At 42.9% G+C, this 14506-nt stretch overlaps 1 protein-coding gene across 1 annotated transcript in view; it reads left to right on the forward strand.

The window, feature by feature from the left end:
* Positions 1–14325, forward strand: part of LOC134466078 (uncharacterized) — a 66666-nt gene extending 52341 nt beyond the window's left edge. Inside the window, exons 56-62 of the mRNA XM_063219975.1 lie at positions 1838–1935; positions 5769–5953; positions 7261–7463; positions 7657–7819; positions 8389–8498; positions 10309–10437; positions 12969–14325. Coding sequence (XP_063076045.1) covers positions 1838–1935; positions 5769–5953; positions 7261–7463; positions 7657–7819; positions 8389–8498; positions 10309–10437; positions 12969–13121 — 1041 coding nt within the window. The 3' untranslated portion in view covers positions 13122–14325. The remainder of the gene's footprint in view (positions 1–1837; positions 1936–5768; positions 5954–7260; positions 7464–7656; positions 7820–8388; positions 8499–10308; positions 10438–12968) is intronic.
* The last annotated feature ends 181 nt before the right edge of the window (positions 14326–14506 follow it).

A 14506-nucleotide genomic window follows, 5' to 3' on the forward strand; every position in this document is an offset into this window, starting at 1 on the left:
CTTTAGTCCCAATGCCAGGTGGGGGTGGGGAAAATGGACATGATTACCAATCGTTTTGGAATTGTAGGACGAGTTAACACCCATCCAGTCTGTTTGATCCTCTAGCCATGCTAAGGAGGTGTTGGTGTTGTCTCCAGATGTGCATGTCTCCAATCCTGACCACAATTTACAAGCCGGGACGACGCTCAGGGACGATAATTTGATTGTGTGATTTCTCTCCCACAGACATTGTTCCAACATGGACAACAACTGTTTGAAATCAAGTTATACAGCGTCAGGTTTTGTTCATCTTGTCCCAATGTATTAAACAACACCAATTCACCATGAAATGTAATTATTTAAGAACATTGGGTATGTCATCAACAAATGAAACTTTTGAGAAAAGGCATTGAGAAACTCAGTTGGTTTCCTAACGAGAATCATAATGTTACAGTGCAATGTCCAACGGTGCTTAGATCAGCACATTTTAAAAGTCTAATCAGCTCCACCCTGAAAGAGCAAAGTGCAATAACTACGGCAACATTCAAAATATTGGTATTGGGTTGGATATTGTTGTTGATGCAAATGTGGAATAGCAATATCTCTAAAACAGGACACATATGGACCATAACCGCACGAATAGACCAGGCGCGATGCGATTCAAGCGACAGAGTGCAGCAGCAAGCGATACGAGCGATTGAAGAGACAAGAGTTTGTCCCTACAGGCAGACGGCAAAGCATTCAAACATTCCCACTGGCTCTAGTCACTGACCTCTATACCGTCATTGGCTGTCGCGGCTGGTCGCCGAACCGCGTCATAGAAAGTTGAAAGGATTTCAACTTCAAACTGTCGCTCTCGTCGCACGAATCACCTTTAGTCTCCAGAATCGCTATTGTCGCACGACTCAATACAAAGTCAATTACTTCCGTCGCTCGCTTCGCTCATGTCGCGCTTGGTCTATTTGTGCGGTTAGGCGTTGTCACAAGATAAAGGATGTGTCTATTAAGACCATGTAAGGCCAAGTAACAGCAGCAGTTCATATTTGTGTGACCTGTTCTCTCTGCTGTAAGGACTTCAAAATATTGTTATTAGGCAGAGGTGTCAAGAGTAAAAGTAAAAGTAAAGCATGTGTACTGAGTACACTGAGTAAGCAGTAGACCTACATCTGTACTGGTTGGATCAAGTTTGTGGTGGGTCCTTGTTTTTCAGTAACAACACAGTCTATGTATCTCATTACATACAATGGAATAAATGGTGTACAGCATTGTAATGCCATGTGCTAGTGTTGTAATTACACCACAAATGTACTTTTACTTTTACTTTTGACACCTCTGCTATTAGGTTGGATATTGTTGTTGCTGCTAATGTGGCATAGCAATATCTCTAAAACAGGACACATATGGACTATACCGGGGGTATTCAATTGAATGTCAGAGGGCCAGTTTTTCAATTGCCTCCAGTGAAGGGGCCGAACATAAAATCTGTATAACTGCGAGCAGCACAGTGTCTGAGGTTAGGGTGCAAAACAAACGGATAGCTTCCCAGACAGAACAGACATTCACTTCTCTTTTTCTTAGTAGCCTTAGGATGGTCTATTTACGACACTATTTCAGATAAGATTTCATTCTCATGTGAATACATATAGAGATATCCCCAACCTGAAGTGTTAGTGATCACAAATTATGCAGGGCCACAGATATCACACATATTTGTTTTCATCTTCTCCTGACATTATGGGGGGCCAGAACCTTGCCATCCAAGGGCCGCATCTGGCCCCAGGGCCTCCATTTGAATAGCCCTGGACTATACGGCTTTGTTCATAGTTGTGTGACCTGTCCTCTCTGCTGTAATTCCCAGGTGTGCCAGCAGGCGGTGCAGTGGGTGGAGGCGAGGCTGGCAGCGGCACTGATGGGCGCCAAGAGGCAACTAGCGTCGGCGTGCCGCCTCTCTCACAGGTATGTAACACCACACCTGGCGGTCACCTTACCCCCGAGCCCTCTCCACATACAGTATATCACGAAAGTGAATACACCCCTCACAGTTTTGCAGATTTTTGAGTATATGTTTTCATAGGAAAGCATTACAGAAATGTAACTTTGACACAATGATTAGTGACCTTTTAACAACATATTTAACCGCTTAAATTTCTTGTTCACTCAGAAAAAAACAAAATACAGCCATTAATGTTTGAACATGTACTCACAAAAGTGAGTACACCCCAGATTAAAATCCGGTAGAGAAGGGGCAATGTTGGCTCGAATCGTCTCGAAATGAAAAGGGATGACAAGGGAGGTCATCAGTGTGCGTTTCAACCTTTCTTTGCATTGAACTTTTACATTTTGAGTCTACATCTGGCTTAAATAGATTGGTGTGAGATTTGAATGTAATCCTATGGAGAATATCATGATCTGCTTCAGTAGTCACAGTGCATGTTGACATGTATGTTTCTTTTAGGTGTATTTCAGATTGCCAATGTTGACAGCATTCATGCATCCCCAAACCATGTCAGTCCCACTACCATGCTGGGCTTATGAGAGGATACACCTTTTTGTAAAACTCACTTGTTTACCACCACAGATGTTTGACACCATCTAAAGCAAATTTGTTTATCTTGGTCTCAAGAGAGATGAACAGACCAAGGATATGAATCACTGGAACCATGTTGTGTGATCTGAAGAGACCAAGATAAACAAATTTGCTTTAGATGGTGTCAAGCATGTGTGGTGGTAAACAAGTGAGTTTTACAAAAAAAGGTGTATCCTCTCATAAGCCAAGCATGGTAGTGGGACTGACATGGTTTGGGGATGCATGAATGCTGTCAACATTGGCAATCTGAAATACACCTAAAAGAAACATGCATGTCAACATGCACTGTGACTACTGAAGCAGATCATGATATTCTCCATAGGATTGCATTCAAATCTCACACCAATCTATTTAAGCCAGATGCAGACTCAAATTTTAAAAGTTCAATGCAAAGAAAGGTTGAAACGCACACTGATGACCTCCCTTGTCATCCCTTTTCATTTCGTTTCATTTCGAGACGATTCGAGCCAACATAGCCCCTTCTCTACCGGATTTTAATCTGGGGTGTACTCACTTTTGTGAGTACATGTTCAAACATTAATGGTTGTATTTTGTTTTTTTCTGAGTGAACAAGACATTTAAGCGCTTAAATATGTTGTTAAAAGGTCACTAATCATTGTGTCAAAGTTACATTTCTGTAATGCTTTCCTATGAAAAGATATACTCAAAAATCTGCAAAACTGTGAGGGGTGTATTCACTTTCGTGATATACTGTACACCCAGGGAGGGATTATGACTCCATGGGCCCCTGGGCCAGATAACAAACCCCCCCTATGTGGTTAGGGGTTTGGGATGTTGTCTTGTGAGAAATTTTTAAAATACAGTTGTGAACAGAATATGAGAATGTAAAAGTAGAGGATAGAACTTCAGGACCCCCCTTGGCTCTTGGGACCCTGGGCCTGGGCCCAGTAGGCCCATGGTGTAATCTGTCCCTGCACACACCCTTCTCCCCACCCCCACTCTCACCCTTTTACACCATCAATTAGTATGTGAACTGTTCAATGGGTTTCGATGTCTGCAGGACAATCTAGTAGCTTAATCCATGCATTTACACCTGGCATGCATGTGTGCTCATATCCACAGGGGCATAGCAGTGTCTGGATAGCAAATGTCTCACCTCACCCCATGCACATTGATGAGCACCACAAAGAACACAAATAAGAAATGTTATTAACCGGTTCAGGAACGAAAAATTCATGTATGTATGCATGTATGTCTGTATACAGGCCTGTGTCAGTTGTCAGTTGTGCAATAGTCTTGTGATGTGATGTTATGTGTATGCTTGTCTTAAATGAGTGTTGCTCAGAGCCGGCGGGCCCATAACGCTCACTACGCTCACAGCGTAGGGCCTCGCGTTGCCCATGACGTCACTTACGTTGAGGTAAAAAAAAATATATAGGCTAATTTAAAAAACGACGAACTTATTATTGATTCCGTCACATAACTAGGCCTACGTGATTCGCCCCTTCTTCTGTGGTTAATTTCGGATGGAACAGGAGTGAGAATCTTGAGTGAGAATCTCACAACAATGCCGAGTTCCTGCCCATGGCTTCGAGTGAAGGAAATTATGTCTTGCTGTCAATGCCTTACTGCTGTTTGTGAAAGTTGTAGGCCTAGTAGCTGCCTAGTTGAGAAACATCAGCTGACTTCTAGCCGACGAAACGTGAGTGCAATCGAATCAACGGAGGAGAGTATGAGATAGGAAGGGGTGCCGTGTGTGTGTGTGTGTGTGTGTGTGTGTGTGTGTGTGTGTGTGTGTGTGTGTGCGTGTGCTTGCGCCCTCCCGGAGGAGAGGAGAGGAAAGGGACGGGTCGCGCGTCTGTGTGTTTGGATGTGTGCGCGACTGAAAGCTGCGATTATGATCTGTCTATCTCCCGAAAATTGTATTGAATAATTTTGTCAGTAGCCTAGTCCATCATCAAGTCGGCTTTTCTAATGAGCTCGCCAAAACAATGAAAGTCGTGTGTGGGTATCGTGCACCAGCCCCGCTTGCAGAGGGAGATGGAGAGTGATCAACAAACGTTTAACAGCGAATTAACTCCGCTTGGAACGTTAACTTTGTGAGGAGAAATGCAACCTGTTCATTTTACTCCTCCTGGCCAGAGAAGACTTAAGCGAGGGCGCGCAGTGTAGGCTATTCACTTGCTCACCTACTTTCACATTACCACCACGTCTTGCATGTGCAAGCCTTATGTCTTAAGATGTGCAAGCCTAGCCTCCAATATCTAATTTAGGCTACTCTTTGGCAACACCTGTGCTAAAGGAAATGTATTTTGTTGGCATCCAGTCTAGTTTGTGTCATTTCTAAATTAATGGGAACTTTTATGGTTAGACCATGTGTTTTTTTTTTCAAATTCTTTAGATTACTAATAAGGACTTGTATGCCACATTGTGAGACTCTGTTTAACCTTTGTGGGTAATAATTTCATATAATAATAATAATTTAATTCATGTATATCCACGTGTGAGTCAGTTTATCAGGCCGGAAGTGTAATCTGGCCCTAGGGTCTGTGGGAGTATGTAGTGCCTATGGCTGCCCAAATATGGAATACTGGAAAAAATGAGGGATTGTTTTTTTACATATAGTTAGGGGGGCCCCTTGGCATATTTTTGCTTAGGGCCCCACAGAGGTCAGAACCGGCTCTGGTNTTGCTCAGGGATGCAAAATGAATTTCAGTGTAAACTGTCAATAAAGTATAATCGTATCGTGTATTGTAATGCTCTAACCGGTTCGGAAGCATATATTTTAGGATGGAACCAAAATCCAAAAACGTTAAAATACGGTTTCTGTTCAGAATGAGCCACTTGGCTAAGAAAATCTGGTTCAAAGCCCTGCTGGTAACAACAGCAAGATTGCTTCACAAAGAGAGGCAGCTGGCCCAAGAAGGATGTGGTCTGGCAGAGAGGACCTTGCATTCCCATCCCAGGGATACACCTTTTCCCATCACAACAGAATAAATGTCTGAAACATGGCCTTTGTCCATGTCTCTCTCTGTGGAAAGGCATCCCAAATTTGTCCAGCGACCTTGGGAGCTGTGTCTGTGTGTCTGTATGTATGTGTGTGTAGGTTCGTCTGTCTGCCGGCTTGCCTGCCTGCCTGCTTGCCTGTCTGACTGCCTGCTTGTGTGTCTGACTGTCTGTCTGTTTGTCTGTATGCTTGTGTGTGTGTGCGTGTGTGTGTCTATATTTCTGGTTGCCATAGTGACTACGAGGTGCGGCTGCGGCTGCTCCTGCCCGGTGGCTCGTGGCGGCGGCTGGGCCAGGCAGGGGTGACAGAGCTGCTGCTGGAGGAGATGGTGGTGCGCCCCCTTCTGGCACTGGGCCGCATGAACCCTGCCGCCGAGCTCTACCACCTCAAGAGGCGCCTCATAGATAGCCCCTTCAACCGTGAGTAACCATAAGCCTCATAGATAGCCCCTTCAACCGTGAGTAATCATTAGCCTCATAGATAGCCCCTTCAACCGTGAGTAACCATAAGCCTCATAGATAGCCCCTTCAACCGTGAGTAATCATAAGCCTTATGGATAGCCCCTTCAACCGTGAGTAACCATAAGCCTCATAGATAGCCCCTTCAACCGTGAGTAATCATAAGCCTTATGGATAGCCCCTTCAACCATGAGTAATCATTAGCCTCATAGATAGCCCCTTCAACCGTGAGTAATAATAAGTAGAACTGCCCCTTCAACCGTGAGTAATCATAGGCCTCATAGATAGCCCCTTCAACCGTGAGTAATCATAAGCCTCATAGATAGCCCCTTCAACCGTGAGTAATCATAAGCCTCATAGATAGCCCCTTCAACCGTGAGTAATCATAAGTAGAACTACACATAGATAGCCCCTTCAACCGTGAGTAATAATAAGTAGAGCTACACATAGATAGCTATGATGCTATAAAATTAGGCTGTTATGATCATTTCTTTTTTTATTGTCTTTGTTTGTGTGTGTGTACATTCTCACGTGAACCCCGGCCGTGTGGCAGCCGGCAGAGTTGGTGTGTGAATGTGGGAATTTTGTGTATTTTTATTGTTCATGTGTATTTTGATGGCGCTTTGAATTCAATTTCATAGTTGTGATACTGTGCTATATAAAATACATATTGTATTGTATTGTATTGTATTGGGACTAGTAGTATAGTGCTTTACAGGGCATATTGTAGGCTACACCTCGTAGTTGAAGGAAATGTCAAGACATTGTGAGGAAATAAATGTAAAATTCAAGTTTGTGACAGGATCTTATTGTAGATCAACAAACAAGGTATGTTTTTTTTTTAAAGAAATATATATTTACACTTCATATTCTTGAACACCTTTCTAACAGTCACAGCACCACTTTGCAAAAAAGAGCTTCTTCAAAACTAATTTCTTCAAAAATCTTATTTCTCTAACTTCTACATCACAATACTATATCAAAGATGTATCTGTCAACACTCATTTCTGGTCATGTTAATCTTGTCTATCTCCACTCACAGAGTATGTTTTTGCACATTTGTCTACTCCAACCCACAGAATATTTTTTTGCACAATTGATTTTTTGTAGTTTTTATTTTTCCCTCCTTATTACTTGTGTTATACGTGTCTTGAAATGTCTGTGTAGGCATTATGTGTATTTATGTAAGCTACTTGACAGCTTAATTTCCCCCAGGGGATCAATAAAGTTACTATACACACTTCTCTACTATCTTCCTCCTCTGTCAGACCAAGCTGTGCTGGTGGCTGATGAGTTTGCAGTGTCATTTGATGGGCATCTGTATGAGGTGCCAGCCTCCTGTGCCCTGATGCTGGCCTCTGATGCCAGTGGAGGGTCCTTTAGCGTGCTGCTGAGCCCTGGAGCAAAGTCACAGCGCACCCTGGTGCTGAGGATGAACAACAGCAGTGTGGCCATTCATTCCAATGGGCAGGTACCCATCCATCATTCCGTCTACTACTATTGTAGGGTTTAAATACCGCAGATATGACAAAACATTGTGATATTAGATTGCAGCGATGACCGTAAAAAGGCAATTTAGACCTATGTGAGATAAAGTAAATAATGCCTCTTTTCTCATAGATTAAGATAAAAAAGCAAAAGACTGATCTGCTGTCATTTTATAGGTCCAGGTGGACTGCCGTGTTACTCACCCACCCTACAGGCACAATGGTGTCACTATTCAGAGAGACATTCAACTCATCAAGGTGTCCAATGATAGAGGTCTGTTCGTGTCATGTGATCCACAACAGAGCGTGTGCACCGTGACCCTGGATGGATGGCTGCATGGTAAGACCGGCATCACCTCATTTCTCTGGCTGACTGGCTGAATCAGGTTACTCGTTAGCCTGAGATAGTAGTCCAGTCCAATATAAGTGATACCAGTACAATTTGATGTATGCTCCCTGAGGTTTGTCGGTAGAAAAGCCATAAATATTTTACTCTGGTTGTTAATTCCTGGCTGCAAAATTGATTGCTTTTACAGAGTTCATTTTAGTAGTCTCTTTAGAAGTTATTGATGTTGGAAATCTTTTTGGAGTGTGATATTATTGCTAGTTGTTTTTGAAATTGAATAAGTCTATGTTTAACTGTTCCGCATTATTTATATTGTAGTATTCCCCAGTCATTTCATTCATGGGAGAGAGAGAGAGAGAGAGAGAGAGAGAGAGAGAGAGAGAGAGAGAGAGAGAGAGAGAGAGAGAGAGAGGGAGAGAGTACTTTTTTGTCCTCTTCACCATTGTTCCGAAACAATAAATCTAAAGATCAATGGATGGAGAGGCAATGAGCATAATAAATGAATGAATGAATGAATGACCTTTGCTCTTTGAACCCTGACCTCTATGGCCTCTGCCCCACAGGTGTGTCCACTGGCCTTCTGGGTACCAATGACAATGAGGCAACCAATGACTTCACCCGCCCAGATGGTTTCCTGGCCGCGGACCTGGCGGAGTTCTCCCAAAGTTGGCAGGTGCAGAAGAACAGCGTGTTTCAGTTCCAAAAGCTTGACAGTATTTACCGACCTCGCGGCATGGCAAGAGACAGAAGCCAGAGCGCCTGGAGAGAATCCCACCAGCCAGTAGTTCTGTGTATGGGGTTCAGAATACACAGTGTATACATGGGTTCTTAATTTTTGTTTTCCCCTGGCTGCGCGAACCTAGCTGCGCACAACTCAACCTCTGATTGTTGGAAACCGCTGTCAGTCAAAAGATTAGCTCACGTGGTTGGCTGCCAGTGTCTTGACCCTCCTCACAATATCGTGTTTACAAACACCGCAAACCCATGTATACACACGGCAGGGAGCCAACTCACTCTAGCTTGATCATCTGAGGGACTCCCATAAGTGTTAAATACAAGACTTGTTTGTAGTTTGTTGAAGTGATTAGAGTAACCACAGTGTAGGAATGATCACATACAAGTGATTTTGTGTCGCTTAGACTTCTCAATAGGGACAAGGTGAGCAAAAGCATTTTGCGCCTCAGTAGGCTGTAGGGTACATGGGGCCAGTTTGGCCTGGCTTCTTTGGGCCTGTGGTTCCCAAGCACCTGTGGCCAGAGACTTTTATTGATAAGATAGAGGCAGTTCATAAGGAGTTTTTTTCCGGAATCCATATGACGTAATTATATTGACGCTGCAATTGCATGGCACCCATTTGAGACTAAACGAATGAATGGGCTTCAGTGGAAGGTCACACACCCATTTAGGAGACTGGACTTGATCCCACTTGGTTGCATTGGTGACATCTGGTATGATTTACCTCGGGTCACCATATTGAACATCTTTGCTTGTGACATGTAACTTGAGTCAGACTTGAGTCACAAAATGATGACTTGAGGCTTGACTTAACAATATTAGGAATGACTTGTGAGTTGACTTTGACTTCTACGATATTGACTCGAGACTTGGACGTGCACTTGGACAAGATCTTGCTTCGGTACGACTTGGACTTGGACTTGACTTGGTCAAATGTATCTTAACTTGTGACTTGACTTGACTTGGTGACTTGGTCCCATCTCTGCTCCTTAGATCAGGTTATGGTAGCTTTGTGATGGCACATTTTATTTTACACATTATATTGTTTTAACATAATTATGTCTATTGTCTTACATGTGTACCTCATTTTTATATATTCATCAATCTACTATATTTTTTAATCCTTGTCACTTTATGTGACACCATGTCTTTTTAATAGGATGCACCACTTTTGGCATTGTCTAAATATTCAGTGTGGAATGCTTGTATGCTTGTGTGTGTCCTAAATGTTTTAAATATTTTGTATGAGTGTAGATCACCTGACTGCAAATCAAATCTTACCTTATTTATTGGGTACCAATAAAAGTCATCAAATCTAATCCATCTAATGGAAGTCTCTGTTGGTTAGCTCAGTGTTTCTCAACAGGGGTGCCGGGGCCCCCCTCAGGGGTACCGCGGAAACGTGGCTGATAAATAAATTATGTAACATAATACATATTTGTCTAAATTGATAAATTAATGCTAGTCAGTGGAATCTTTCATCTGCCATTTACGCACAACAAAGTAAATATAGGTCGCCCCAGTCAGCTGCAACTTCCAACGTAGGTCGTGTGACGTCTCCAAATGTGTTACTTTTCTAAGCTTTTGTGGTATCGGATGCGATGCCATGTTACGGCTTGTTGGTTTGGGGTGCCTTGAAATTTCTCATGAATTGAAAGGGTGCCTCGCCTAAAAAAACGTTGAGAAACACTGGGTTAGCCCATCCCTGGCTGTTTACCTGCATCAACATCTCAGCAGCTGTGTTTCAGGTGGAGCCGCAGTGTCCTAACGAGGCCCCTGAGAAGGCGTGGCTCTGCCAGAACGTGACCTCCGACCCCTCCAGTTGCTCCGCCCTCTTTTCCAGCCCGGACTCCCCTCTCAGCTCGTGCTTCAGAGTGGTGAGTGCTGCTGTTCATGTCCCATGAAATCGTTGCTGCCCATCATAAATCTTGTATCTCCAATATTTTATTATTATTGTTTTATATTCGTTCTGTATTCGTTATAAAAATAAATCAGTACTACTGGTCAGTTTCCATGTGTGTAATATATATATATGAGAGACACCGCACACTGCTTAGTTTTCTTTACTTTATTTCTCGGAGCGAACAACGCGTTTCGCCCAATGCGTCATCAGGTTCGCTCTATGCCCTATATATACATACAGTGAGTCCAATATGTATTTGATCCCTTGCTGATTTTGTTGGTTTGCCTACTAAAAAAGACATGATCAGTCAATAAATGTTATGATAATATGTATTCTAATATGGAGAGACAGAATATCAAAAAGAAAATCCAGAAATTAACTGAAGAGAATATATATTAATTTATTTCCATTTCATCGAGCAAAATAAGTATTTGATCCCCTGTCAACTGATTACAGTTCCGGGCCCACAGACCAGATGGGCACTTCCGATCAACTTGTCATCTGAATTAAAGACACCTGTACATACTAACATGCATAAAAGACACATTGAATCAGCAGAATCAGTCAATAGTATGAGTGAATCAGTCACACTCCAACCTCACCAGCATGGGAAAGACCAAAGAGTGGTCAAATGATATCAGGGACACGATGTTAGACCTGAACAAAGATTAAATGGACTGCAAAGCCACAAGAAAGAGACTGGGTATTAATGACCCAGCTGTTGATGCATTTCTTCCAAAATGTGAGGAATACAAAATGACTATCCATCAGCCTGTCTGGGGTTCTATACAAGATTTGACCTTTTGTAGGGATTTGATAAACATGAGAACAGAAAGAAATCACCCTAGAGCTGTACGGGATGAACTAGGCAATGATATCAAAGCTACTGGGACCAAAATCACTGATAAAACTACTGGTAGCACTTAATGCCACAGAGGTTTAAAATCCTGTAGTGCACACATGGTACCTCTACTTCAGAAGGAACCGGCGCAGTCCCACTTGAGGTTTGCCAACAAACATCAGACTGGTTTAGGATATGATAAGGAGGTGCTGTAGTCAGATGAAACCAAAATCAAGCTGTTTGACATTATCACAATTCAATGTGTTTTGAGAAAGAGTACTGCTGTCTATGATCCCAAGAACACCCTCCTCACCATCATGCATGAAAGTGGTATCATTATGGTTTGAGGGTGTTTGTCTGGGCAAGGCACAGGACAACTTCGCATCGTCAATGAATGGATGGAGGTAGACATGTAATGTGCAATCCTGAGTGCAAACGTCCTTCCCTCCACCACTACACTGAAGGGTGGGCCATTTTTGGATCTCCCAACATGACAATAATACACAACATACAGTCAATGCAACAAAGGAGTGGCTCAATAAGAAGCATATTAAAGTCGTGAAGTGGCCTAGACAGTCTCCAAATATTAACCCTATAGTAATTCTATGGAGAGAACTGAACCTCCCATTTGCCAAGCTACTTCCACAAACTATTAATGTTTTAGAGATAATGTGCAAAGAAAAATGGGCAAAAAATATTTTCTACTATATGCACAAACATTGTCATTAACTAAAAGAAGCATCTAACATCAGTGCTAGACATATAGGGCTTTGCCACAAAGCACTTTATCCTCTTTAGCTAGAGGGGTCAAATACTTATTGGCCTAAATTGAATACAAATAAATTAAAATATATTATTTTAAGTTATTTTCTGGAATTTCTTTTTGATATTCTGTCTCTCCATGTTTGAATACATATTATCATAAATGTATAGACTGATCATGTCTTTATTAGTGGGCAAACCGGCAAAATCAGCAAGGGATCAAATACATATTGGACTCACTGTGTGTGTGTGTGTGTGTGTGTGTGTGTGTGTGTGTGTGTGTGTGTGTGTGTGTGTGTGTGTGTGTGTGTGTGTGTGTGTGTGTGTGTGTGTGTGTGTGTGTGTGTGTGTGTGTGTGTGTGTGTGTGTGTGTGTGTGTGTGTGTGTGTGTGTGTGTGTGAATGAAATCTGATGATTTTGTGTTGGATCCAGTATTGCTGTCTGCCGACCTGGTTGCAGTTGTTCCTCTGCCTCTTTAGAAGCGGGAAAGGATCTGCACACTGCTTGCAAAAGACTTCGAAACGTTGCTCCTAATAAATAAAGAAGTATTTTGCAAGCAGTGTGCAGATCCTTTCCCACTTCTACATGTTTTTCTGCTGGATGTACATGCTTCCCACTACCCTCTTCCTCTGCCTCTTTAACCACTCATTGGTTCAGTGTGGACACAACACTTATACATCTCCCCAAACAGGACATGACAAGCAGGATATTAGATTAAAATTACATCAATGTGTTTCAGCTGATGGAGTTTGTCCCTTGCGCTCTGTGTGTGTGTGTGTGTGTGTGTGTGTGTGTGTGTGTGTGTGTGTGTGTGTGTGTGTGTGTGTGTGTGTGTGTGTGTGTGTGTGTGTGTGTGTGTGTGTGTGTGTGTGTGTGTGTGTGTGTGTGTGTACTGTATATAGGTGGATCCATCGCAGTTCCTGGCGGTATGTGAGCGGAGCGGTTGTCACTCTGTGGAGCCCCCCCGCGGCGCCTCCTGCAAGCTGGCCAAGGCCTACGTCCTCGTCTGCAGGAGGAATTACATCCCCCTGGAGGCCCCTGCACAATGTGCGTAGCATTATGCACTTCATCCCGTTAAGAAACTGAGTTATACATTTGCTGTTACCAGAATGGCAATGACCAAGTCGTAGTGCATTACTAAAGGCCCTGTGTTATGTCATAGTAGTGTAGTACTATGGTAGTTAACTTTTCAATGACTCTTACAGTGTTCCACTGGTGGAACAGCGTGTGTCGTGGGGCTATGGTGTAGTAAAACTGTAATGCATTTATAGATGGTTGTCGTCTTTGCCTCTGACCTACTGTATGTTATTCTGTACTTAGCGCTTCCAGACTCTCCAGGTTTTTATACATTCTATCGTGTACAGTACGTACGCTTTTGCGTCTTGGAAAAAGGATGCATTCAACCCACAATGTCCACGCAGTTGGTCACTGTCTCGATGGTTTTGAATTTTACACAGCAAACTACTTAACCTGACTTAACCTGGCTTAATAATGTGTACATTTCCATCAACACTTTACAAGGATAATACTTTAGTCAAAATGTGCTGCTACAAGTAAATATCTTCCTAATATAAACTGATTTTAAAATGTGTTTTATCGACTTATCTATTCAGTGTGACATTTCCAATTTGGTCCTTGATGAATCTCTCACTTCATATTCACACAGTTTTAGGCCATTTTTTGACAGAGGTGGGCCTGTTCTCCGTTGATTTGCGTTGATTGAGGAGCACAGGTCTACACACAAGATGGAGGCAGCGCTTGCTGTTTTCCAGTCCTGTCGTGAATTGCCAAATTACTTCTACTGTTCTACTGTATTTTTGTTTGGGAGCAGGGCGAATCAGAAGGTCCTCCATACCTTCATGTGAGCTCACAAAGCTGAGCGGATATACACAAGGGTCTGGCGAGAGGCGGGCAACAAACTACTGTCCCTTATGCACATTATGGATGTGTGCAGCATTGTGTGAGTGACACTCAAATTCTAATGAAGTCACCCTCTCCAGTTAGTTCTGATAGGAAGGATACAATGCCGTCTGGTTATTTCACTTTGACATTGATTGAACTGGAGCTGGTTGGCTTCTTCCCTCATGTACACATTTCAGCGCTGCATTTTCACCAACTTTGTGAAACATGGTCTGTGCAAGGACAGCTTAAAGTGATTTCAGTGAGTCCACAACCAATGTGTTTTTGATCTCAACAACAGTAACAACACACACAAGCATGCACACATGCACACACACACACACATGCAGAGGCACACACACTCACACAATGGGTGCATCCCAATATGTGTCCTTGCCTCCTCCACTTGTGCTTGTCTCCTCGTCCCGCCTCCTGGCCCCTCCTCCGTGGAGAAAACTATAAAGTTTCCCAGCTGTCAGCCTCGCCACAACAACTTTTGAGGAACTGTTTTTCATTCACCATCCCAATTGCAAATGAGAAA

Source organism: Engraulis encrasicolus, chromosome 16 (assembly GCF_034702125.1).
Source record: "Engraulis encrasicolus isolate BLACKSEA-1 chromosome 16, IST_EnEncr_1.0, whole genome shotgun sequence".
Taxonomy (NCBI): Eukaryota; Metazoa; Chordata; class Actinopteri; order Clupeiformes; family Engraulidae; genus Engraulis; species Engraulis encrasicolus.